The 26,500-nt window shown below is 44.1% G+C and overlaps 1 protein-coding gene and 1 long non-coding RNA gene across 2 annotated transcripts in view; one reads left to right on the forward strand and one right to left on the reverse strand.

The window, feature by feature from the left end:
• Nucleotides 1-3,833: 3,833 nt before the first annotated feature.
• Nucleotides 3,834-4,754, forward strand: LOC147018359 (protein FAM200A-like). Its single transcript, XM_085900079.1, has one exon. The coding sequence runs from the start codon at nt 3,834-3,836 to the stop codon at nt 4,752-4,754; it is 921 nt and encodes a 306-aa protein (XP_085756205.1).
• A 3,336-nt stretch (nt 4,755-8,090) lies between these two features.
• LOC147018360 (uncharacterized) overlaps nt 8,091-26,500 on the reverse strand; it is a 60,258-nt gene continuing 41,848 nt past the window's right edge. Inside the window, exons 2-3 of the long non-coding RNA XR_015062793.1 lie at nt 20,942-21,177; nt 8,091-8,549 (exon numbers count right to left, since the gene is read on the reverse strand). This is a non-coding gene — a long non-coding RNA (uncharacterized LOC147018360). The remainder of the gene's footprint in view (nt 8,550-20,941; nt 21,178-26,500) is intronic.

Consider the following 26,500-nt stretch of genomic DNA (forward strand, 5'->3'; position numbering starts at 1 on the left):
GATTTCTACGGGGAATTGTAGCGATCTACCTTCGACACCGGCATTTCAACCTTTCACGTCACGCGCAGCGGAGCTGTCGTTGGTCCAACGGTGCATAATGTGGGGAATGAGGACCGTGATTCCATCGAGGTTCAGGCAGCGGTGTTTGGAAGAACTGCATGCCAGTCACCTGGGCATCGTGAAGACCAAGAGTCTTGCTCGTAGCCTGTTGTGGTGGCCGGGGTTGGACAAAGACATTGAGCAATTGGTTAAGCGTTGCACCACGTGCCAGACAGATGCTGATAACCCGCGTCGAGCTTCGGGTCTCTGGCCTGTGCCAGACCGAGCTTGGCAGAGGGTCCATGTAGATTTTGCGGGGCCGGTTAATGGCAAGATGTTTTTGATTGTGATTGATGCATTCTCTAAATGGCCGGAGGTGGTAGTAATGCAGCATACTTCAGCAAGCATTACGGTAGAGAAGCTGCGGACGATCTTTGCTAATAAAGGGTTGCCGGAGATCCTGGTCTCTGATAATGGTCCGCAGTTCATCGCGGGTGTATTTGATGAGTTTATGCGCCAGAATGGTATTCGACATCTAAGGTCCGCACCTTATCATCCTGAGACGAATGGCCAAGCTGAGTCGTTTGTCAAGATGTTGAAGCGGGCTTTGCGCAGGGGGGGGGGGGTGTTGCACCTGTGCAGACGGTGGTCGATGTTTTTTTGCTCCATTACAGGAACGCAGTTCATCCTGTCACGGGTGACTCACCTGCTATTCGTCTCTGTGGACGGGCTTTGCGGTCCAGGCTAGATTTGCTGCGACCTGGAGGGTCGGTGAGTGGGGCTATGTCGCGTCCAACGCGGCTGCGCAGCTTCGAGGTGGGGCAGCGGGTGATGGTACGCGATTATTTCCACGGTTCCAAATGGGTGCCGGCGGTGGTCTCTGGGGTGCTGGGGCCGGCGAATTGCATGGTGCGGACTGATGGTGGGGGTGTGTGGAAGCGGCACGTGGACCAGATGCATGATCGCTGTTCAGCGTCACCCCCCCACACCTCCCCGAGCCGAACGTTGCGGGGCCCCCACCGGTAGTCTCGCCGGCACCTGACGTTGTATCGCCGGGACTGGCTGGGCCAGCGCCGAGGGGGTCTTCGCCTGATGCCGTCCTACCCGGGGACGTCGAGCAGGCTGGGCAGTCGGGGGTAGCTGGTGTTGCGGAAAGTGCGAGTCCGGCGAGGATGTCACCTCGACCGAGCCGGGAGGCGTATGAGCCTGGGCTGTCTGGTAGCGCTGCCCGTCCGAGGCGGGTCAGGGTGCGGCCGCGGTACTTGGAGGATTATGAGTGTTGATGGGTTTCTGATGGTCATGTTGTGATTATCCGTTCGTTATGTGACGGGTCATTTTACGAGGGGAGGAGTGTGCTGTGTCACGTGATTGGGTTTTCGTATATCATGCCTCGCCCGCTAGGGGTGGCAGAACTGTGCTTCCGGCTGCGCAATAAAGCAGAGTAGATGGTGGCCCGCGTGCTTCTTGCGTCCCACCGCACCTAGTACACACTAAGTTCTGCCTTAAGAATGAAGTTTCAGTTCTTTCAAGTTTGAAGAAGTGGAAAGGAGGAGATATACTGTAAATTTGTCTCAATAAATCTCAGGTCTTCCCAGAACTTTCTTGATATTGCTGAAAAAGAATAAACAAGCCGGTAGGCGACGAGGGAATCGCTCGGATCGAAGCGCTGGATACGATGCTTTTCATTCTGACCGATCCACCGACGAAGATTCATTGCCAATACGTATTGGTTCACATACAATTGTTCCTCTTCCTGGCAAGATTTTTTTCCTATTGCGTATTTTGCCAACTGGCACTCCTCATAAAAAATGACGGTAAATAGACACCCAATTTTTGAAGGACTGCCATTTGAAAAATAATCGGTTTGCTGGCTTGTGCTGTGGAGCCTCGCGCTACACACACACACACACACACACACACACACACACACACACACACACACACACACACACACACACACACACACACACACACACACACACACACGGAAAACCCGATAAACTTCTCTCAATGCTCTTGTTTGACCACACCTCCTGAGCCACACAATATTTTTCATAAGCCACGCCCACTTTCCTACGCCACTCCCACTTTAAATAATAAATAATTGGAGGTGGTGTGTGGGTCGTGGAATCGTTTACGGTAAATAAATGAATAATTGGAGGTGGTGTGTGGTTTGTGGAATCGTTTACGGAAAATAAATAAATAATTGGAGGTGGTGTGTGGGTGGTGGAATCGTTTACGGTAAATAAATGAATAATTGGAGGTGGTGTGTGGGTGGGGAATCGTTTTGGGTAAATAAATAAATAATTGGAGGTGGTGTGTGGGTCGTGGAATCGTTTACGGTAAATAAATGAATAATTGGAGGTGGTGTGTGGGTCGTGGAATCGTTTACAGAAAATAAATAAATATTTGGAGGTGGTGTGTGGATCGTGGAATCGTTTTCGGCAAATAAATAAATAATTGGAGGTGGTGTGTGGGTCGTGGAATCGTTTTCGGTAAATAAATAAACATATTATTGAAATCCACAAAGACAGAAATGCCGGTGATTCCATTTATTTTGGATCCTTTTCACTTTGGTCAATAACGTTTGGATCGAGGAGAGATCGAAGGTGGAACGACGGTGTAGTTCCTTACAAACACTAAATACACACCTTAAATGACGGTAAATAGACACCCGATTTTTGAAGGACTACCATTTGAAAAATAAAACCTCAATCAAAAATCGGCTCAAATAAAATTTTCTAAATATCTCGAAATGTTTAATTCCAAAGTCTCGTTTCTCTACATTCAAAACTGAAGGACAAGTATTAAAAATACTGTATGCGGTTTTTCTGCCGCTGCACAGCAACGGGTGGTTGCTGGGCAACGAAATTCAAACGCGCACATTCCCAGTATGTATTCCACCTGTTGGCAAAGTTTCATCGAAATCGGTTTGCTGGTTCATGCTGTGGAGCCTCGCGTTGCAGACACACATACACACACACAGAGACAGACAGACAGACAGACAGAGAGTGTGTTGTGCTTTGAAGTGCTGTCCAACGAATCGCTGAAGGAAAACAAACTGAAGAGGCATCTGGCAACGAAGCACGCGGAGCACGTCAACAAGGATCGTGAGTTTTTCGAGCGCCGAGAAGTGGCTCTGAAGCGGAGCCGGTTTGAGCCGGCGACAAATCCAGCGCTTGTGGCCACCAAGCAAGCGACGCTGGCATCCTACCTCGTCGCGCAGCGCATCGCAAGGAAGATGAAGCCGCACACGATCGGCGAACAGCTCGTCAAGCCCGCAGCCATGGACATGGCCAGACTCGTCTGCGGCGACGACGCGGCCAAGAAAATGCAGTCCCATCTCGCTATCCTACAACACAATTTGCAGCCGCATCGTCGACCTTTCGCTAGATATAAAGGACCAGGTGGTGGCCCGCATGAAGAAGGCGTGAAAATGGAGCTACCAACTCGATGAGTCGATGGATGTCGGAAACGACGCCCAGCTCATGATTTTTGGGAGGTACGAGGGTGAGACGGACCTCGAGGAAGAATTTCTATTCTGCACGCCAATGAAAACGACGACAACTGGCGCCGATATCTTCAACGTCGTGGACAACTTCCAACAAGAAGAAGGCCTAAGCTGGGAAAAGTGTGTCAGCCTGTGCACCGACGGCGCTCCCGCGATGCTTGGTGTTCGACAGGGATTCACTGCGTGAGTCAAGCAAGTCAATCCGAACGTCGGAATTTTCCACTGCCTTTTGCATCGCGAGAACCTTGCTGCGCAACATCTGTCGCCGGATCTTTCGGCAGTGATGCAGGAGGTTGTCAACTTCGTCAAAGCCAGCGCCGTGAACTCTCGCCTGTTCGAGAAGATGTGTGTTGACTTCGGGTCTGAATTCCAACATCTCCTCTTTTACTCCAGTGTGAGATTGCTCTCCCGCGGCAAGGTCCTGCGTCGTGTAGTGGAGCTACGAACAGAGCTGCAGATATTCCTCAACGAGAAGAACCATCGCCATGCCATCCGGTTCCCCGAGAAGCCCTGGATGCTCAAAGTCCGCTACCTCGACGACGTCTTCGCCTCAGTGAACAAACTGAACACATCCATGCAAGGCAGGGATCAAAACATCATCACGCTCTCCGAGAAACTATCGGCCTTCAAGGAAAAGCTGCTGCTCTGGAAGGGGAAACTGGAGCGCGGAAGAACAGCGGTGTTTCCGTCATTGAATGAGTACTTGGAGGAGTGGGAGGACGACGAGATTGGAGCGCTCGATGCGATCAAGTCCGTCCTGGTGAACCATTTGGAGAACCTGATCACCGAGTTCGATCGCTACATCCTGGACAGAGATCTGGCGTCCCAGCACTGGATCAGGAATCCATTCCAGGCTAAGGTTGACGACCTGTCTGAGGATGTCCATGGACTGCAGGAAGAGTTCATCGAGCTGCATCATGACGAGTTCCATCGACAACTCTACGCCAAAGCGTCACTTGGACAGTTCTGGACCGGTCAAGAAAGAAAAGCCCATAATCGGCGCCAAAGTCATGAATGTTCTGCTCCCGTTTGCGACCACGTATCTGTGGGAGCAAGGCTTTTCGGCACTGACGGTCATCAAAACCAAGGCGCGCAATCGCCTAGACCCCGGCCACGACATGCGCATTGCGCTCAGCAAGATCGAGCCCTGCATCGAAGACATCATGCCGACGAAGCTGCAATTACACCTCTCGCACTGATATAGTATGTATTAACGCTGGTTGTCTGATGTTATTATGATATTATGTTTCGTGGAAAAAGACGCTGATTGAAGCTTGGGTCGCGAGATTTTCACCACACCTGGATTTGGGTCGCGCTCAAAAAAGTTTTGGAAACACTGACATAAGCCAACAAGTTTTTTTTTTCTCGGCATAGACCAACAGCCAAGAGCTGAATTTTTAAAAATGTCAATTTTAATCTGATTGACTTGAAATTTGAAGACGATAGATATTTCAGGTCACTAAATTCAAGCAGCCAATTATTTTTGAGGTCAACTTCGACCAAAAGGTCAACATAGGCTCAAGGTCAACAACTAAAGAGGTATTTCTGAAATCCTCAATTTTCATCCAATTGACTTGAAATTTGAAGAGGATTTATATTTGACGTCACTGAATTCATTTAGTCAATAATTTTGGAGGTCCACATTGACCAAAAGGTCAAAGGTCAACAACTTCAGTGGTATTTCTAAAACCCTCAATTTTCATCCAATTGCCTTGACATTTGAAAAGAATTTATATTTCTGGTCATTGAATTCAACTAACCAATTATTTTTTTTTAGGTCAACGTGGACCAAAAGGTCAACATTGGCCCAAGGTCAACAACTAAGATTGTGTTTCTAAAATCGTCAATTTTCATCCGATTGACTCGAAATTTGAAGAGGATTTTCAAATTAGGTCACTGAATTCAACCACCCATTATTTTTTAGGGCCACATTGGCCAAAAGGACAACATAGGCCGAATTTCTAAAATTATTAATTTTCATCCAATTGACCTGAAATTTGAAGAGGATTTATATTTCAGGTCACTGAATTCAAAGAGCCAATTATTTTTGAGGTCAACATCGACCAAAAGGTTAACATTGGCCAAAGGTCAACAACTTAGGTGAGATTTCTAAAATCCTCAATTTTCATCCAATTGACTTGAAATTTGAAGAGCATTTGCATATCAGGTCACCAAATTCAACCACCTATTAATTTTGAGGTAAATATAGGCCAAAAGGTCAACATAGACCAAATTTCTAAAATCCTCAATTCTAATTCAATTAACTTGAAATTTGAAGAGTATTTGCACAAGTCAATGAATTCAAGCACCGACTAATTTTGTGGTAAAAAAAAAATAGCCTAAAAGGTCGACGTAGGTCAATTTCGGCCAATTTTACTAAAATCCTCAATTTTCAACTGATTGACTTGAAATTTGAAGAGGATTTGCAGAACATGTCAATGAATTCAACCACCTATTAATTTTGAGGTAAACATTGGCCAAAAGGTATAGGCCGAATATCTGAAATCCTCAATTTTCATCTGATTGACTTGATATTTGAAAAGGATTTTCATGTCAGGTCACTCAATTCAACCACCTATTATTTTTGAGGTCACCATAGGCCAAAAGGTCAATATATGGCAAATTTCTAAAATCCTCAATTTTCATCCGATTGACTGGAAATTTGAAGAGCATGTTCATGTCAGGTCGCTGAATTCAACTACCAATTAATTTTAAGGTCAAAAGGTCAACACAGGCCTAATTTCTAAAATTGATAGATAGGGCCAAAAACTAAATATATCACTATATCTCAAAACATTGTTGACAAGTTGTAACAAAACAAGGTGGATGAGTTGAATAGGTGACAAGAACAAGCGGATTTGATTTTGGTTCGGATCCAGCCTATCAGTGGGAGACAAAACGTAAACTCGTCCACCTGGCGGAGGTATGCGCTCTACCGAGTACCATTCTACTTTGTGCTGTTTTGCCAAGTTGTCACTCTCTGAGTGATTTTTCATTTGATTGTTTGTGTGTTTGTCTGTCCGCTTGCCTCCAGCCCAAACCGCTCAACCGATCGCTCTGAAATATTCAGAGATTAATATCACCAACCCTGTGATGGTCCCGCATTGAAGTTTCTTAAAATTCGGTCGACCGATCAAGGTCGACATCAGCCAAGAGGCCAATTTGAGCCAAATTTTATAAAATCCTCAAATTGATAGATAGGGCCAAAAACTATATATGTATGTATATATATATATATATATATATATATATATATATATATATATATATATATATATATATATATACATATATACATATATATACATATATATACATATATATATATATATACATATACATATATATATATATATATATATATATATATATATATATATATACATATATATATACATATATATATATATACATATATCACGATATCTCAAAAAGTTGTGGATGAGTTCTGACAAAACAAGGTGGGCGAGTTGATTAGGTGACAAGAACAAGCGGATTAGATTTTGGTTCGGATCCAGCCCTTCAGTGGAATACAAAACATGAACTGTTCCACCTGGCAGAGGTATGCACTCTACCAAGTGCCATTCTACTTTGTGCTGTTTTGCCAAGTATCGCTCTATGAGTGATTTTTCATTTGTTTGTCTGTCTATCAACTGGCTGCAGGCCACGCTTTCAAACTGATCTTCATGAAACTTCATAAACTGGTCTACTTCATCATAGTCAAGAAGCCTATTGCTTTTGAGTTAAAAAGGTCAAAATACCAATCAAAATACCAACAGGCCAATGGTCAACATCTTTGTCAAGTTCCTGAAAACCTCAACTTTCATCCGATTGAAGTGAAATTTGAACAAGATTTGCATCTCAGGTTATTGAATTCAATCACCCATTATTTTTGAGGTCAACTTTGGCATAAAGGCCAACATAAGCCAAATGTCAACAAACTTAAGTGAAATTTCTAAAGTCCTCTTTTCATCCGAGTGACATGAAATTTGTAGAGGATTTGCCTATTTGGTCGTTGAGTTGAACCACCAATTATTTTTAAAGTCAAATTTGTTTGATGGACTTTGCAAGTATCGTGCTATGCACACCATCTTTCTTGTTGCAGTGGTTGCACCTGTTCTTTTAAAGCTTGCTTTACACAGGTTTATTATAACACTTCCATGTTTAGGCCTCGAGTGAGTATGTTATTATCTACTGCCTGGGATTTTCCTGGGAGTGATCGAGTCATGTTTTGCGAAGATTTATGTTTGGCTTGTGGTGATTTGTTTAATTTAAAAAATGAAATTCATAAAAATAAGTTAAAAGAAGGGAAAGCAGTCCAAGCACTTTTTGCAATGCCAAAGATTGGTAATTCATACAAAACCAGGAGGCTAATATTCCCCAATTTGTAAAGCAGGAAATATTTAAAAACAAATTTCATTGAATTTCCCCGAGCAACGCCGGGTACTTCAGCTGGTGTTGATATATGTTGACTCTGGATTCATACATTCACAGTACTTCTCCTCCTCCTCCTCCTCCCCCCTAACCCCCCACACCCTACATATGCTCCATGTGCGTACAACCCAAATACCTCCTTGCAAATGTAAAACATTGATAGCACCAACTACAGTCCATAAATGAGCACAGGCTTGTCGTGGCGAAGATTTTCTTCGGAGCATTCTATATATTTTGCGCACAGAGTAATGGAAGTGTTATAGAGGGAAGGGGAAGTCAAATTCAATAGTTTGAGATAAGTGAAGGAGGAATGATGGGGGAGAAAGAGGGATGGATGAAGAATTTTGGAGGCAAGGAGAAAAATGAGAAAGCTTGTTTGAAGGAGAAACTTATACCACAGGCAGTGAGAGACGGTGGAACATGGGATGTTTCAATTCCCTCATGCGTACATAATATGTAGATTAGGATTAATACTTGATTGTCGAAGACTATTCGCTCATCAGTATGGAAAGTTTTTGAAATATTGGTCTTGCGTACAGATGTCCATGAATCATCAGACAAGATTCTGTAAACGACAGCAGAATAACATCAAGACAGTATTGCACAGTCCTTTGACTCATGAATCATGTTATAAATGCTCACAGTCAAAGTATTAAATAAAGTTTCCAAAACATTTACTTGACTTAACATTAACCAGCCTCCTTCCCATCATACATAAAGTAAAGTAGATTGCAGCATTTCTTGTTTGTACTGGAGTTAAAATCGAATGTTAAGACTGCTGAGGCAGCACCAACGCTCTGCATAGAGTATGGTCCCAATGGATGGATGGATGTTAAGAGGTGTTGGTGTTCTTACTCAAGGCTGTCATTTAATCGCCCATGGGAAAATGAAATGGTTGCAGGAGAGGAATTGACATTGAATAGTACAGTTTCCTTTTAAGAGCTCTTTGTAATTCCAAGGTATTCTTCAGCTTTGGACACACACTTGTCCCATCGGCGTGGAAGCTTTCGGACGCCTTTGGTGTAGAATTCCTCAGGACGTGCACATAGCCAGTGCCGGATGCCATTTTCAAAATATCCTCATTTGTCAAAGACACCTTGTCCTCGATATGCTCTTTAATGTGGATGTCATTGACAGGTAAACATCACCAAATGGTGCAGGCAATAATCTATAAAATTTAAACATGCTTGATGTTTCCTTTGACCATATTAATAACCATTTGCTTTTACACCCTCTTCATCTCACTTGCCACCACATTGATTTTTTTCGCAATGTGCACTGAAACAGGAAGCAGGTGATTGCAGGTATCGGTTTAATGGTGACCAACACTGTGAAGACAAATTGGCTTAAATTATTATTAATCTCCCCACAGTCCTCTGCCTTTTACGAACTAAACTTGAAACTTCAACCACCCTCCTATTCTGGTGACAGATGATGAAACTAATCGCCTTTGGTTGATTGTTGCTGAGAGATTTTGGGAAAAAATAATCTTAGGCAATACTCAAATATGATTATGGTGTCTGCAGCATTTCCCATGTGGAGGCCTACAATTATAACATTTCAGAAGCTTCCTCTCAAGATTCAATTCTCAATATAGATTTGCTGAACATCCTTACATTTCGGCCATTTACTAATCTATCAAAGAAGGAACACCTTTAAAAAATATATTTTACAACAACAACAACAACAACACTTAATATAATAAATACTTAAAATGTCCCAAGTGTTCAACTTATCTGTCCTTATGCCACTTCGAGTGTCGTCTCATGCGTGGCAACATCAAGTGGATGTAAAAAACAGGTGTTCTACAGTTTCCCATCTAAATAGCTGAATACTTTTATCTGGGTTCTATTTGCTGGGGCAAAATGTAATGCTCTAGACTTGTAACTCAAAGACCCGTACTACCATATGATTACTTTTCGGTGATGATGGGTTATATTGGCAGGCTATTTGGGAGATCTGGTAGCTGCACAAACAAAAGAAGGCCTGTAACAGCAGGTTTAGAGTGCAAGGTCTCAAGAGCACTTCAGCGAGGTCTCATCAGGAATTTTTTCTGGGAACTCGATCGTGCTCTGGCCAGCCAGTCTGGGGCTCCTGCAAGCGAAACCTGAAGCATCTGACGAAAGGTATCTCTCGTGGAGCCCCAGATGAATTAAAATAATTTATTCCTCCTGCTTCTCTCTGCTATGTGCACATATATAATTGGACATTAGGAAAATTATTCTCCCACAAAACCCAGAAAACCCGCTTTGGCCAATTCCAGTGTGACCACTCCTCATTTTCATAAATGCCAAGATGAGCCAATGAAAAACAGGCAAGAATTCACAAGGTTTCGGAAAAGCGATGATAATAGAAAACCTATACGCCAAGAAAACCTTCAGAAAACCAAGATGCCAAGGTGAACAACGAATAGCCAAGATCTTGTGAAAAAAGCCGAGGAGTGGTCACACTGGCCAATACCATCATTTCATTCACATTGAGGTTGCAATTGATATGGCCACCATCTTGCAACCACTCCAGCAAAAGGAATTTATAATGTTCAAATTATGAGCAGTTAGTGTACCCCTGTATCAGAGGTATGAAAAAAAATTGTTGATGAGTTTCTCTACTGCCTTGTTTAAACCCTCGCCACCATGTCGCTTTCCATCGGAAAGAACCGTCGATGCACTGATGACAATGACGAGATAAGTCGTTGCTCTCTCCTCAACTTGCCATTTGGCAGACGATTTAATACCATGTTCTCTTCCAAAACGTAACCATATTATCTCGATCCTCCTTCCCCACCCTCAATCGCCCTTCTGAAAGAGGGGCATAATTATTATCCATTACATTGCCTTTCTCTGTAAATGGATCAGCATGTTACTTTGGATATTCCAGCAGGAAAACGTTTGTCAGACCTGCGCAGACAGATATGCTTTCGAGTAAATACCATCCTTGTCATCGAAGTTAGGATGTCATGAAACTCATGTAAAGGCATCATGAAAAGAACTCGACAAACGACTTATTTGTGCGGAAGAAAGACAAAATGAAGGGACCAACTCTAAATTACATTTACAAAGTGTTTGAGGAGAGGGAGAGGAAGATGAGGGGGGTTGGTTGGTGGGATGAGGGGCTGAGTGTAAATTGACAAAAATAAATTTGGGATTATGAAAAGAACAGGAAAAAGATAAGATATACGATGTAAGTGAGGTAGGTAGGAGAGCTGGAGAGGAAAGAGGAGAAAATAAAAAAAATATAGGTTAGAAGAAACTAATGAGAAGGAGAGGGCAGGTGAAATTTTTGGTCCTCATGTACATAATATGTTTCTGGTACAAAAGTGTCACTTCATTTCTGATTTTTGGTCCAGTAACTACCTAGATCATGACTACCAAGTAAAATATGATAAATCGCATGACCATGATCCATTGATTCCAGAATGCACGTTTCACGATATCATGCTAAAATACGTAATTTGGTGTCTGTCTGTCTGTCTGACAACTATACATTTGGTCATTACTTATTCAATCTCAACCCAACTTGACAGGACGATTAGGGGGCAGATGATGGAGACGAGAGCAATTTCATTTGCCCCCCTACCCAAGGGTGTTTCCCACCTTGGGTGAAATCTGTGTTAAGGTGTATCAATAGCTTATCGTGGCATTTTTCCAAGTCCGCTTCTAAGAACAAAAGCAATCACAACACTAAACTAGAGGGGGAGCACTCGGGAGAGTGCAAAACCTCCGCCGCCAATACTGCTGGGTCACTCAAGTGAACCTTATATCTTATTCATTAAATATGATGTCAACAGTGCTGATAGTTATAGTTCTTTTCTCCAAAATTTTTTTTTGGGGGGGGGGGGTTGGAAATCACTTAAAACCTGTAAAAATGCAAAAAAAACTTTTTTTCTCTAACAATTTTTTTTTGGGGGGGGGACCATGTCCAAAATCGAATGGCATGATCCTTGGACCATACCTAACCCCCCCCCCCCGACCAAGTTTCATCGAAATCCTAATCACTTAAAACATGTAGAAATGTAAAAAAAAAGATATCGAAATTTTGTTGAAAAAAAAGTTGCAAAAATTTTTTTTCTCTAACAATTTTTTTTTTTGGGGGGGGGGGTTGGAAATCACTTAAAACATGTAGAAATGCAAAAAAAAATATTCTTTTTTTTCTCTAACAATTTTTTTGGAGGGGGTTGGAAATCACTTAAAACATGCAGAAATGCAAAAAAAAAAAATTCTCTAACAATTTTTTTTTGGGGGGGGGGGACCAAGTCCAAAATCTAATGGCATGATCCTTGGACCATACCTAACCGCCCCACCAAGTTTCGTCGAAATCCGTCGAGGAGTTTTTCAGTAATACTGTTCACAAACAAACAAACAAACAAGCAGTCATAGACTGGTACTTACGAAATTGTCAACTTGACCTCTGACTTTGTCTAATAAAAGCTGTCTCTAGAGAAGGTCAGGTATGGGAGCATGTGCCAGAACAGCGCGTCGCTGCGTCCACTTTCCGCCGGTACTCCAGGGGCCTCCGTCTGGCCATCCCCCAGGCAGATTCCAGGCCCATCCCCATCTCCTTGAGATGATGGTCAACCTGCTGCAACCATGAGGCACGTGGTCGGCCCACTGGCCTCCTCCACTCATGAGACTCCCTCGTTGAGAGAATCTGGTGAGCAGGATCAGCGTCAGGAAAACGAGCCACATGTCCATACAGCCGCAACTGACGCTCACGGACTATGCAGGTGACAAATCTCATCCGAGTCTCTCTCAGCAACCGCTCGTTGGACACAAAATCCGACCAGCGATAGCCAAGGATTCTCCGAAGAGACCTGGTACCAAAGGAATTAAGTCTCCGTCTCAGATCCTTGGTCAGAGTCCAAGTCTCGCACCCATAGAGCAAGACTGGAAGTACCAAGGACCTGAAGACTCGGACTTTCGTCCTCCCACACAGGTACCGGCAGCGCCACACCCCATGATCCAGTGAATCCATGACTCCCCAGGCCCGACCCAGACGTCTATTGACCTCTGACTCGCAGCCAGCAGAGACATGAATATCACTGCCAAGGTAAGTGAATCTCTCCACGACCTCAACATCCTCACCACAAACAGACACAGACAGGACAGCAGCATCCAAGATGTCACCGAAAGCCTGGATCTTCGTTTTGACCCAAGAAACCCGTAATCCCAACGGCTCCGACTCCTCATTCAGCACCTCGAGGGCCCCCAAGAGGATGTCTAAAGTCTCCGCAAAGATGACTGCATCATCTGCAAAATCAAGGTCCGAGATCTTGGCATTGCCAAACGATGCACCGCAACTTGATCTCTCCGACATCCTCCCTAAAATCCAGTCCATACAAGTGCTGAAAAGTGTGGGGGCAAGTACACATCCCTGACGAACTCCAGTAACAACTGGAAATAAGTCAGAGATGGTACTACCACACTTCACAGCACTCTCAGTACCAGAGTAGAGTTCAGACATCAGATCGATCAGTTTTGGTGGCACCCCACGAAGACCAAGAATCCTCCAGAGGACATCCCGATTCACTGAATCGAACGCTTTACAGAGATCAACATAGGCTGCAAGCAGCCCCTGCCGAAACTCTCGTCTGCGTTCGGTGAGCACACAAAGGGCAAGGATACGGTCAATCGTTGACCTCTTTGGTGTAAAGCCTGACTGCTCTGGACGCTGGTGCTCAAGCAGATGGTGGCGAACCCTATCAAGAATTATCCGAGCAAAGACCTTGCCCGGCACTGAGAGCAGCGTCACCCCTCGGTAGTTGTTGCAGTCTTGGCGATCACCCTTCCCTTTCCAGAGAGGGACAACAAGGCCCCTCTTCCAGTCAGTTGGGATGATGCCTGTGTTCCAGGCAGAGCACAAAACTGCATGCAACGACACAAGTGCAGCATTTCCACCAGCCTTGAGAAGTTCAGCATGGATGCCACAGATCCCTGGAGCTTTGCCCCGTTTCAACTGGTTCACCGCAGCCCGTGTTTCCACACGCGAAGGTGGACCACAGTTGATTCGAGGGTCAGCAACAGGGATTGTAACACCCTTGACGTCCAACTCGACAGCTGGGGGATCAGCCTGGTACAACCGCTCAAAGTAACCGGCCCAGCGGGCCTTCACTTCGGACTCCTCTGTCAAGAGCCTACCACTCTCTGCTCGAACTGCAGTGCTCCGAGGGATGGGCTTGGATGAACGTAATGCGCGAATTCCCCTGTAAGCGGGACGAGAATCACCTGTCCACAGGTGATGCTCTACCCCCTCACAGATTCCTCGCACATAGGCCTCCTTGTCCACCCTCAGTGCACGTACAGTTTTACGCCTCAGCTCCCTGAACAGACAGACCTGACAGACAAACCTCTAGAGAAGGTAGCGACGCAAACCAGAAGTTTCTACGATGATTCTGTACCAAACCATCAAAAATCGAATGTTTTGGATGTTTGACCTCACTGTGACCTTGACCTTTGACCGATTTTGACCAAAATCTAATCAACGCTAGCCATCACCCTCCTGAATCACGTGGTGTAATTTGACATTGGTAGCTTCTTCCGTTCTCGAGTTATCGTGCCTACAAACAAACAAACAAACAAGCAGTCATAGACTGGTACTTACGAAATCATCAACTTGACCTCTGACTTTGTCTAATAAAAGCTGTCTCTGGAGAAGATAGCGACGCAAACCAGAAGTTTCTACCATGATTCTGTACCAAACCATCAAAAATTGAATTTTTGACCTCACTGTGACCTTGACCTTTGACCGATTTTGACCAAAATCTAATTAGCACTAGCCATCACCCTCCTGAATCACATGGTGTAATTTGACATTGGTAGCTTCTTCCGTTCTCGAGTTATCGTGCCTAAAAACAAACACACAAACAAACAAACAAACAAACAGAAACGGAAGTTATCAATATACTTACGAAATCTTTAGATTTAAAGGAAATCTTTAAATTTCGTAAGAAACAAACAGAAAGGGGTGAAAACAGTAACCTCCGATCTTCGATGGCTGAGGTTAATAATGATAATAGCATGATATTAATGTTATTACAAAACAATATTAAAGCTAATAATATCCCCTCTCTCCAATGGCTTTTTCCTCATAAGACAAACACTGTGTTCACGTACATGAATAGCTTATTGTGCATTTCGTGGAGCACCCCTACCAAAAGTAAAAACTGTTAGAAACCACAAACACGTATGATTACCTTTTCAAACAGTCGCTACTTCTGTCAGCTACTACTGCTGTTTAACCCTAAACCAAAAGGGAGGAAACCCAGGGTGTGTTCAGTTACCAAGCAGTGACATGAATAAAGTCAGCCGTCCCTTATCAACGATTTCAACAGGAGTGCAATCTTGAATGCTTAAGCCACTTGGTAAGCATTCAAGAAACTTGGTAATTGACCACACCACCGATGTTCTTGAGACCCAAGCCTATATCTGCTTTAATCTATAAACCCCAGAGGGGATAATAACATGACCCTTCCTGCCATTCCCATATGGAGTGGGTGTACACTGTACGAATTTTAAAAATGCATTCACAATCCTGCAGTAAGAAGACAAAATCATGTTACTCAAGAGTAAGTTTTAATTAATGATTCACAATGTAATGAACATTACTGGGGGGGGAGGGGTTTCCTTCAGAGCGAGGCTCATGAAAGAGTAAGATAAAACTGAAAGTGGGGTAGTGGGGAAACAATTGGGCACAACCAGCAAAGGAATGTCAACAGGAAACGAAGACAGAGAGAGAAGGAGAGAAGTGGGGGACAGAAACCAAAGATGATTCGGTTCGGAAAGATTAATGGTGATAAAGATCATGAGTCAGGATGGGAGTGCACAAAAATCCCTGGAAGAAATAGTGGGAAAGAACTGCCTCTGGAAGGTGGTTACATGGATGGCAGAAATGAGAGAAAAAAACGAGTTGAGGTGTGCAGTAGCTTGTATTTTGGAAGTTTTACCGCAAGGGGGTTACTAGCAGAACACGTGCATCTTGAAGTTGCTTGGAAGGGTTGGAGGACTGAGAGAGCAGAAGGAGCAATATTGGAAAAGAGTTGGTGAAAAACAGAGACCACCGACCTGCTTGAGATGTGAAAGCAACAGACCTTGTGCTTCTGCCTCATTGTGGGAGATTTCAATGATGTTGAGAGCTTTAGATTCCACAGAAACCAGGAGAGACAGATATGATGCTGGGTGCTAGCCCACAGGGGAGAGCAGTACTCCATTGAGCTCCAAACATAGGCCGTGTAGATTGAGTCATTCTGATTTTCCAAGAATAGACTTGGATCAATAGAGGATACCCAGACTGTGGCTGGATTTTGGAGGTCAGCTTTGCTATGCGATTGGCCCAAGAGAGGTCATGGCTGATTGTGAGGCCAAGAAGTTCAAGAGAATGAACCTTTTCCATTGTTTAACCATGGAAATGGAATAGGGGGTTAGTTTGATGATCTTTCTGGAGCAACAGGGTGACACAGTGGGGTTTTCCAGGTTTAAAGGACATCTTACATTTATCAGACCAGCATCTAATCAATTCCAGATCAGTAATGAGTGTGATGCAGCTGGAGTCTGCCTCTCCAGTGGGATTGGATACTGTACAATACAATATGAAGTCTTCTGCAAAAAAAGAAAAAGGGGGCACTGCATGTTCAACTTTTACAATGGGTCCCAGAACATCGGAGAGGCAATTTATATATGAACAAGATTATTGGGCCCAACCACACTACCTTTGGGAACTCTATCCTGTACTGGGAGGGGCAGGAGAGGTTTCCCTTGACAGGAACATGTTGAGTGCACGAGTGGATGAAATAAGAAATCCAGGAATGAAGGCGACTTCGTGTGCCACAGGCAGAGAGCTTGGAAAGCAAAACAGGATGCCAGACTGTGTTGAAAGCCTGAGATATGTCCAAAGAGACGGTCCCAACCTCTTGTTTAACAATTAGGGCCACCAACCAGTGATGAGAGAGGGGCAGCAGTATGTCCAGAGTTGTGACTAAGATAGAAGCCAAAGTGATGGTCAGAGATCAGGCTGTTTGTAAACAGGGAAGATGACATCAGCAGCAATGATGGATTTCCTGGTTTTATTTGCAACATTGTAAATAAGCTCACTGGTCTGTAGTTGAAAGGATCAGTTTTTGAACACGTCTTGTACACAGGAGTGATGTTTGCTGACTTGCAGGCTGATGGTCGATGGCCAAAGGAGGACAGACTGAAGAGGGCAGACAAAGGTGAAGCAAGAATGGCAGAACAAGATTTGAGAACATGGGCATTGATGCCACTGGAGCCTGTTGCCAAAGCAGGGTAAAAGCTGGAAAAAACTTTCTCTATACCTTGCGGGAGGGGGATACAATATCCAGTAGACAGTAGGTATTAGTGGGGGGTGGGGGGTGGGATAACATGGGGACAGAGTGGGATGGGTTGGGTACATGAGATTTGAAGGCAAACACAGTTTAGAGATTTTGCTTTATCTTCACAGCACAGTCTCTCGTCATGCCATTTGAGGTGAGGGAGGGGATGTACATGGAGCATGCATCATAGACGGATTTATCAGGACACCACCATAACTTGGAGGGAGACGAGTTGGAGAATTCAGCCTTAAGATTTGCAGGGTGGTGTTTTCTGGCATATCTCTGGATGAACACACACTGGCGGTGAGCCTTCGGGCTACCACACAATAGCTAACGCAACACAACAAGATTATCGGCGACAGCCCAGTCGGCAAAAGTTCTTGATAATCGTATAATGTGCAGCGGTTGACATTTGAGAAATGGAGAAGAGACAAGGGAGATATTTTTTTGTCATTTAGAAACTTTTTTTATGACAGAACCAACTCAATTACTTTTGGTTTTATGAAGGAGAAGGATAGAGAATAACGAAAGAGGTAATAATAAACAGAACAATACAGTAATTTTTACATGTAAAATATAGCAATCTTTTTTTTTGCATTTGAGAAGAAAAGCACGAGAGGACTGAGGACACCAAAGATAAAAGAGAGATTGCGTTGCGTGATCGATACTAGGTCTGCTGATGTCCGAGGCCAAGACAGACGCAATCATAAATTCGACATGACGGAGTCAAGATGACTTATCATGACAATCGATACAACAAACAATTGACGACGCGGTGACGAAAGAACAATGGAAGACAGGTGTCACGGTGATTTGTGAAAGTTCTGTTGTGATTCCCTGTGCCGCTTGGGGGTGCTGTCATCGCATCCTTCCACTTCCGCTTCAGACCACCAAACTGCTTGCTCACAATGAATGAAGATTAAACTGATCGACTCCATTATCGTTGTTTTCTCATTAATACGGTACCCGACCCTAGGATAGAGAGGTTAGCCAAATCTCAATGTATTGTTGAACCCCTTGAAGTAACTTGAGGTCAATTATTGCATTGTGTGTCGACAAAAACTTATCATAGTAGGTTTCGTGAAAAGCAATATATACTACAAGTAACTGAGTGTACTTAATGGCGGTATTTTTTTTATTTTTTCAGTTTTTACGTGAATTCAACGTGAATTCAACGCACGATTATGAAACCAAAACGATCATCTCGTGACCTCTGACCACCGATCCCGTGCAAAATCTTATAACTTGGTCATTTTCAAGGAAAAAGGCAAAACCACATCCACAATAAAATGGTGGACCGGAAGGATGAATTCATCACACGGGTTATTTCATCGTGCTAGCATTATTTTCCAGACCTTTATTTTATTTTGGCATGGAAAGCAAGCTCAGTTGGGAGCATATTTGCCTTTGAGATCTCTGTCTGGAATTAATGGGGTAGGTGTGGTGTTGGCTTTAGGTTATGGTGTTTCACATGCAAGGTGAGACATCAATATGTGTGTGCCCTCCATTGAAAAGACGTATAAACTGCAGAATCTGTCTATCGGCACTGGTTTTTGTCACTCACACATTAAAGATCCCACAGTGATTTCCGTGAAGAGTATGCGAGCTATCATCGGCACTCTGAACAAGTTACAAATTGCTGCCTGAACAATGGGTCGACAGTGCTTTGGCCTTCTTTGGTTCCTTAACATGAAGTTATACTGCTTGCTATATCTTAGAGTGTGGTTGCTGTCTGGGCAGATCAGGTTATAGGTTAAATAAACACTTGCACTATAAACATATTGATCAGGTTGGTTACATGCTTATTGTGAACAATATTCTTCAACGATGAAGCTAAGTTGGTAAGCTACCTATTCTATAGTACTCGCACACAGACCAGCGGTTCCAGTTTGATATGGAATTTATTTTCTTGTAGAACATGTAAAATAATCGTTCGATGCTAAAATCCTTTGCATTGGTATTTTCTGCCCTAAGTTATGCAGGAAGTGACATCATTACTGCCTTGTCACATCAATTCTGGCATTTGGGGTAAAATCAAGATTGTGGCCACGTCATATGTGCCGTGAAACAGGTTTATCATCGAGTTTCTTGATAATTGCAAAGTAGAACATCAAACCAGCTGAAATTTCGTGTTGATTCTGCAAAATTTGGGGATACATATATTTCACATTGTTGTGTGTCTTTAAATGATGCAATGCATTCAAAAATGAAGGCTGTGAATTGGTGAGAGATCGTGCACATTCTCACGAGCAACAAGCTGTTGTCACTGAAGCAAACGTGAAACATTTTGAACAGCTGATTTTGAAAAGTTATGCTGGATTACTACACATTACATTGCAGAAGAATTTGAGGTCATTGTTGGAAGTGGAGAAAATTTTCATGAATTCTCGTTTGAAATTTAAGAAAGTTCGTGTAAGGTGTTAACAAATGACTGTTTGATCAATGAGTTATTGACCGCAGGCATGGTGACACTGTACCACCCTCCTTGGCTATCTTCCTATCTCGGTTTCTTCCTTCCCGTCTTTCTCCCTCGTAGGTATTTGACGTCTAGTGTATGCTACCCGCACAGTCCCAGATGAAGACCACTCAATGGTTGAAACATTGGACCTGAGCCTTACTTTTGGCAGTTGTTATACTTGGTGGTGCTTTCACTTTCAAGGAAAAGGGTCAACAACACCACAATTTTGCATGCAACATAATTTGTTTGGTCAAGAGATTTCCATAACAGAAATGCAGTAAATTAAGGTGATCCGGAATTTTAACAATGTTCAAACTATAACGGCACATGGTAGAGCGCATACCTCCACCAGGCTGAACAGTTTACGTTTTGTATCCCACTGATAGGCCAGATCTACATCCAGACCTGAACCAAAATCTAATGAGCTTGTTCTTATCAACCACCCAACTCATCCTCCAAGTGTTGTCATACCCTATCCATAATTTTTTGGAAAATCGTTTTTGGGCCAATCTTTCAATGGTGAAGAATCACTTTAGAAATTATAGGATCAAGATCTTCACCAAAATCTAATCAATTCATCCTCGTCACACACCCAACCTATCATCCAGGTTTCATCCGAATCCGTCCTTAACTTTTTGAGATATCCTGCGATATATCATGTTTGTCCCTCTCTCTCAATGGTGAAGAATCCCTCTTACTCAAAGAAAAATTATAGTATCCGGATCTGAATCTTCAACAAAATCAAATCAATTTGTCTTTGTCACACACCAAACCTGTCCACCTATATTCGTCCAGGTCTGTCCATATCTTTGAGATATCCTGCTCACAGACATACAGGGGTGAAAACATAACCTACGTCCACCTTCAGTGGCAGAGGCATTTAAAATATTTTAGCATCTGGATGCAGATCTGGATCTTCACCAAAATCTAATTAATTCGTCCTTGTCACACATCCGACATGTCATCCAGGTTTTGTCCGAATCCGTCCATAACGTTTTGAAATATCCTGCTCACAGCCAAAATAAAGGTGGACCGAGGTTGTGCTTTCACCCCCTGTCTGTGGCGGAGGTAATGAATTTGAGAAGGATGGGGTTCAGCACGAGGTGTCCTTACACATACATCTTCAAATGCCGGAAGCAAGAACAATTAGGGTGGATAGAGACATAGGAGACATTACCGGGCGTAGTGGCGTGCACCTGTAATCCGGCTACTCGGAGGCTGGGGTTGGATTATCGCTCGAGGACGGGAGCTCTGCGCTGGGCCGCGCTATGAAAGGGTGTTGGGCAGCCCGGAATCATGGCGAAACCCAATCCTTAGCCTTGTGTCGTAAGAGGCGACCAGGGTTGCGTCAGGAAGGGCATCCGGCGTAAAACGGATATGCGGATCATAACGGATGATCCGCTGTGGCGACCCCTAACGGGAGCAGCCGAAAGACAAACAACAACAGAGACATTGGAGACATTATTGAATGATGGCAGGAAAAAACAAATTCGTAAAATATGACCATGCAGTGTTGAAACATCTTAGAATTGTCCACATAAGATGGGCCATATATGATGGTGAAGTCAAGAAGATGCAGTTAGCTACTTGAGTACTCTTCCAAGGTTTATTGAAATAAAACTGAAGGGAAATTTTTTCAGAGTAATAAATTAAGTATGGGGAGATCCACCTGCAGTGAAGGTCATGATAGAGGAGACCTTCCTGAGGTGAGGGTCAAGTTAAACCAATTTCTGATCTCCATGACAAAGACCATAGATGCAGTTGTAACCTTTCTGTTGCTTGGGTGCAGCACCATTCAACATTGATCCATTCAACAAAGAATCATCAGCAAAGTTGGACAAAGAAAGACTGTTGATGTGGACAAGCAAACGGATTGATCCCAGAAAACTACCCCGAGGGAGAGCAGCTTCTTAATGAAGAGCGGAAAAATGCCATTAATAGTGACATGCTGTTTACATGCACTGAGAAAATCAACTAAGCAGACATGGAGCGGGCCCTGATTGCCACTGAGAGAGCGTTTGGCAAGCATGCAAAGCCGGAAGATAGACTATGTGAAATATACTGGATATGTGCGGGCAACTTGCCCTGAATCCTCCCTTGAAGTTCAGGTTCTCTATCTACATAACTGTATTCAGAGAAAAGAGGGGGTTGGAGGGAAGAATGAGATTGAAGAGAATAGGGAAGTTGGTTCCACAAATGTGGGGGAAAAAAAAGAGGAACAAATTAGTTTTTTTTAAAGTTCTGAACCCTTTTAACGTTGAACTCCTCCCAAGCCTTCTCAAGATGCACTAATTCATTGAGAGTAATCCATTGCTCATTAACCTACCAAAATCCAGGCTTCAGGTTCTCCTTCACTCCTTTACCCCCCTTTTCCTTTGCCTGTTGAACATCTCCAGGTGTCCAGCTTTTCTTTTTCTCTCCATCTTACTATAAATTTACCGTCTGTCTGTTCCCAGGTACCGCAAAAACGGCTGAACCAATCGCAACCATTTTTTGGGTGTGTAATCCTGGGACCCCTTGGAGTAAAATAGGCAAAAATATAATAACATGACCCCCTTGACGGCTCCCGTAGGGAGCAGGTGCTTCTTGTAACTTCAAGGAGACAACTACACATCATCTAAATGTTAATCTTCGATCCATGTTCCTCCCTCTACCGTTGCTAACCTCACTCACTTTCTACATTAGGGATCTCTCATGGGGTTGACCACCCCCGCTGGCCAATTATCCAGGTTGTGCAGAAACCTTTTGGTCTGGTTATGCATTGGATCCACCAGAACCTCAGACACAGCCTCATTACTCAAACTGTAAATGACCAGGGTGCCGGCACACAATGGCATGCTCTTGCAAAAGCCGGATTGCCGGATTGTACGCTCATTGATGCAACGTGCTTCTTGCAAAACACCATGTTGCTGGTTTATAAGTCAGGTTGGGAATTGAGACCAGGATAGACTGTTCAAAGGTGATTACGCTACTTCTGAGCTATCCTGTCACCCCCCCCCCCTTTCCTTTCTTCTCCACACCTACCTGCATCCTCTTATTATCTGTCAAATCCTGCTCCTTTGTTAATCCGTCACCCTGCTCCCCATTGCTCCAATGTCAGCATGATACCCCATCATCCTCTGCTATCTTGCTTTTCCACATGCCTCACATATATATATATATATATATATATATATATATATATATATATATATATATATATATATATATATATATATATAATTGTTATAAAATCGAGATGGGACTATTTTTGTAATTTTGAGTTGACTCAGGCGAGTCATATTTGTTATAATTTGAACTTGAAGTTTAAAGTTGTGAACGACAGCACTTGGCATTGAAATCCGCTTGAATTTATGTCGAAGGCTCACTATGGAAGCTCACGTTTAGCAAGACATGACCTTGACGTAAAACATCACTTGCTATGCATGCCTAGAGATTAGTTATTCGACCCACAAGAAATATGTACGGTGGCAGTGTAGAAGTCAGAAAAGAAACAACGTGAGATTGATGCGACATAAGACAACCCATATTAATAAGGTTATCGATTACATTTTTCAGCCCATGTGGCACTGCATACAAAGTAGAGCTGTGACAATTTACTTCCTTACTGTGAGCAATATACACAAGGGTGATGGACGTGATGGGATGCAAACCCTTATACTGTATTCGAAAGTGTTCATGTCCACTTAACAATGTCCTTTCAGGAAACTCCAATAATTGCCCACCATTTTCCCTTTGACCCCTCCCATCAATTCCAACCCCATCCCTGAAGCTGAACCTGCATTCCCATGCTTAAAGAAGGATTTTTTTTTTAAGCTTTTTAGCATAAAAACCTGCACTGGTCAAGTCACTGAATACTGTACCAAACAATAATATTATCAGCGCTATCATGATTGTGTTAGGTGTGCAAGTTAAGTTGAGAATCCAAGCAACAGCTCCTGCAGGTCATTTTATACATCCCTCGACTGTGCGCTTCCCCTCCTCCAGGCCCTCTTTCTTCAGTCGTTAAACCACCACATGAGCTGAGCTTTTGTGTTAAAAAAGCTGAAAATAAGTAAGTGACTGGATCAAAAACTGAAAGCACAGTCATCGTGGTTGCACCCCCATTATGCTCAGGATACTTTGGAATCAAGATGAAAAAAAAAGAACATTGCATCCACCAAACAGTGACATTTTCGCAGGACACACACACACACACACACACACACACACACACACACACACACACACACACACACACACACACACACACACACACACACACCCAATACTCGAAGCAGTTGAAGTTGAAATGGCAGAGGGAAGAGCTGCTCAGAGTGAACAGAGATAGCCTGCGGACGTGTCTAACTATGAATTCAACCCCTGTAACGTTTCCTTTGTCTCGTTAGCTCCCTCTGCTTGGGCAGTGTGCCAACCCAACTCCTATATCTTATTGCAGCCTGCAAAGCTTTATACGCCTGTCTCCTCCAGCTAGAAGTCCAGACATTGCTTACACAACGTTGCCTGCACAGTGGCGAATGCATGGAACTTGAAGGCAGAATTTAATCAATAATGCTCAATGAGACTCGTCTTTTGATTCCCCCATTCTCAAGTTTGGTCCGAGCTAATTCTTCACAAAAAGGACCATTTCACATGATCTCAGACTCAAGGGGAGATTGAAGGAGATAGATGATTGAATTTAAGATGGGTAAAATGTTAGTTGCATTCAAAGTGAAATGAAAGAGTTGAGGGGTCAGGAAAAACATATTCTCTCCAGTTTATAATTACAAGAAACACCAGTTCCCAATGGAGCAGCTCGGAGGGGGAGCCATGTTCTTATCCTTACTCTTTTGTTATTATTAATATTATTCTTATTTTGTAACAATGCTACTGCTATTATTATGCTATTATCATTATTCTTGTTGTTACTACTTTTGTTATTAAAAGCGAATGTTTCACCTCCTCTGAGTAATGTGAAGATCAGACAGCAACTCTGGGAAAGTGTCAGCCAGGGACTTGATAAATGTGGAGATGCGAGGAACAGAGAGGGCCTGGATGACCGCTGGAAAACCTTTCAGAAAGCTGTCCATGAGGCATCATCCTCTTCACTCAGTCATGCAACTCACAGGCGTGCAGACTGGTTCGATGAAAATCGTGTTATCATCCAGGACCTCCTAAATACTGTTGCGAAGGATAAATCCTAAATACGGAGAAGGCGGAGTTCGGGGAGGAGCCACACGGCGGCCCTCGACCAATCGGCATGCAGCGGGTGGGGTGACCGTCTCTCGGCCAATCAGACTTAACCGACAGTGTGAGGGGCGGTCCTTTGGGAGAAGGCGGAGTTCGGGGAGGAGCCACGTAGCGGCCCTCGACCAATCGGCATGCAGTGGGTGGGGTGACAGCCACTCAGCCAATCCGGGCCCGCGACAGGAGGAAAGGGCTCCGCGTGACATCACCACGCCCCCGGGCCAATCAAGGGGCTTGCCGCCCGTTTTGGCCAGTGAGAGAGACGAAGAGTGACTTTGCGCGCCAAAACCAGCCAGTGAGAGAGGGAGGGTCGCGAGGAGGCGCCCCCCCCCTTCCGAAGCGGGGGTATAATTATAGGCACGGTCTGCGCGTTCGGGGGAGTTGGTTCTGGGTTTGGCACGGTGTGCGCGTTGTTCTCCTGTCGTTTTCTGTCGTTTTCTGTCGTTCTCCTGTCGTTCTCCTGTCGTTCTCCTGTCGTTCTCCTGTCGTTCTCCTGTCGTTCTCCGCTGATTCTCCAGTTGTTCTGGAAAGTGTCTGCGCACGGAGGGTCTTCTTCCGGCAGCCTTCGCCCTGCCGACTTCGCTCGCTTGGGTCGTCCGGATCGTGCTGGGGGTCCAGTTCGGCCCCGAGGACCTGGTCCTTGAAGACCGCACGAGGCGGGCAGGTCTAAGATAGGTGTCAATAAAGACCACCTGGTCTGACCATTTTTGGTCGTGTGTTTGTGGCGCCAGTCAGTAAGTAGTGAACTGTATAAGTGCTTTCTCGCTGTACATCATTACCTTGCTTTATTCGGTTTAATTCTGTTTCTTATGTGCTTCCCTAATTTTCCCTCATTACTGTATAAATAAACCCCGATTGTTCAATGTTTCAGTTCGTTCACGTCCCTTCTTTCATTGACTGAACGTGTCGCGTGCTGGGGAAGATTAGCAAGGCCGTTGTGCCACCGTAAGGGGACATCTGGACCGACGGTTCTCGGCGATTAAACCGCTCGGAATCGCACACGGAACGAGCGCGCTAAGCGGCTCGTTTCTGTACGAGCTCTGTCGAGGGTGTGAAGACTCGGTAGATCGCCACGTGGTGTCTTTTTTTGAGATTTGGCGAATAACCCTGGACCACATGGTGGAAATATTGACGCTTCACAGTCCAAAACAAAAGACCCGTCGACTCTGGACTTATCCGGGGCGACGATTTGAATTCCGGGCGATCGGTCGAGCCGACTCCACTGCTCCATCTGGTGGTCGTGCTCGCGGCCGACGTCTCGGCCCCGCAACAATACTACCCATATGGCAAGACCACCTGCTTGCAACGATCTGACAGTATGGCAGCAAAGTTGAAATTCAAAGAAATGACAGCTATGCTCCAACACCGACTTAGACTCATGCAGAACACTTGGTGGAACTCTGAGGCAGATGAGCTGCAGCAACTCGCGGACAGGAATCACGTCCAGTGTTTCTGTGCTCTCCTGAAGTCCATGTAGTCATCTCGTGTGTCAATCTGTCCAGTAATGTCT

This window comes from Eptatretus burgeri, chromosome 10, assembly GCF_056783735.1.
Source record: "Eptatretus burgeri isolate ZD-2024b chromosome 10, Ebu_testis_v1, whole genome shotgun sequence".
Taxonomy (NCBI): Eukaryota; Metazoa; Chordata; class Myxini; order Myxiniformes; family Myxinidae; genus Eptatretus; species Eptatretus burgeri.

Excerpts from the sequence above, each read along its gene's own strand:
- LOC147018359 (XM_085900079.1), top strand. The coding sequence starts at position 3,834 with ATGCAGGAGGTTGTCAACTTCGTCAAAGCCAGCGCCGTGAACTCTCGC.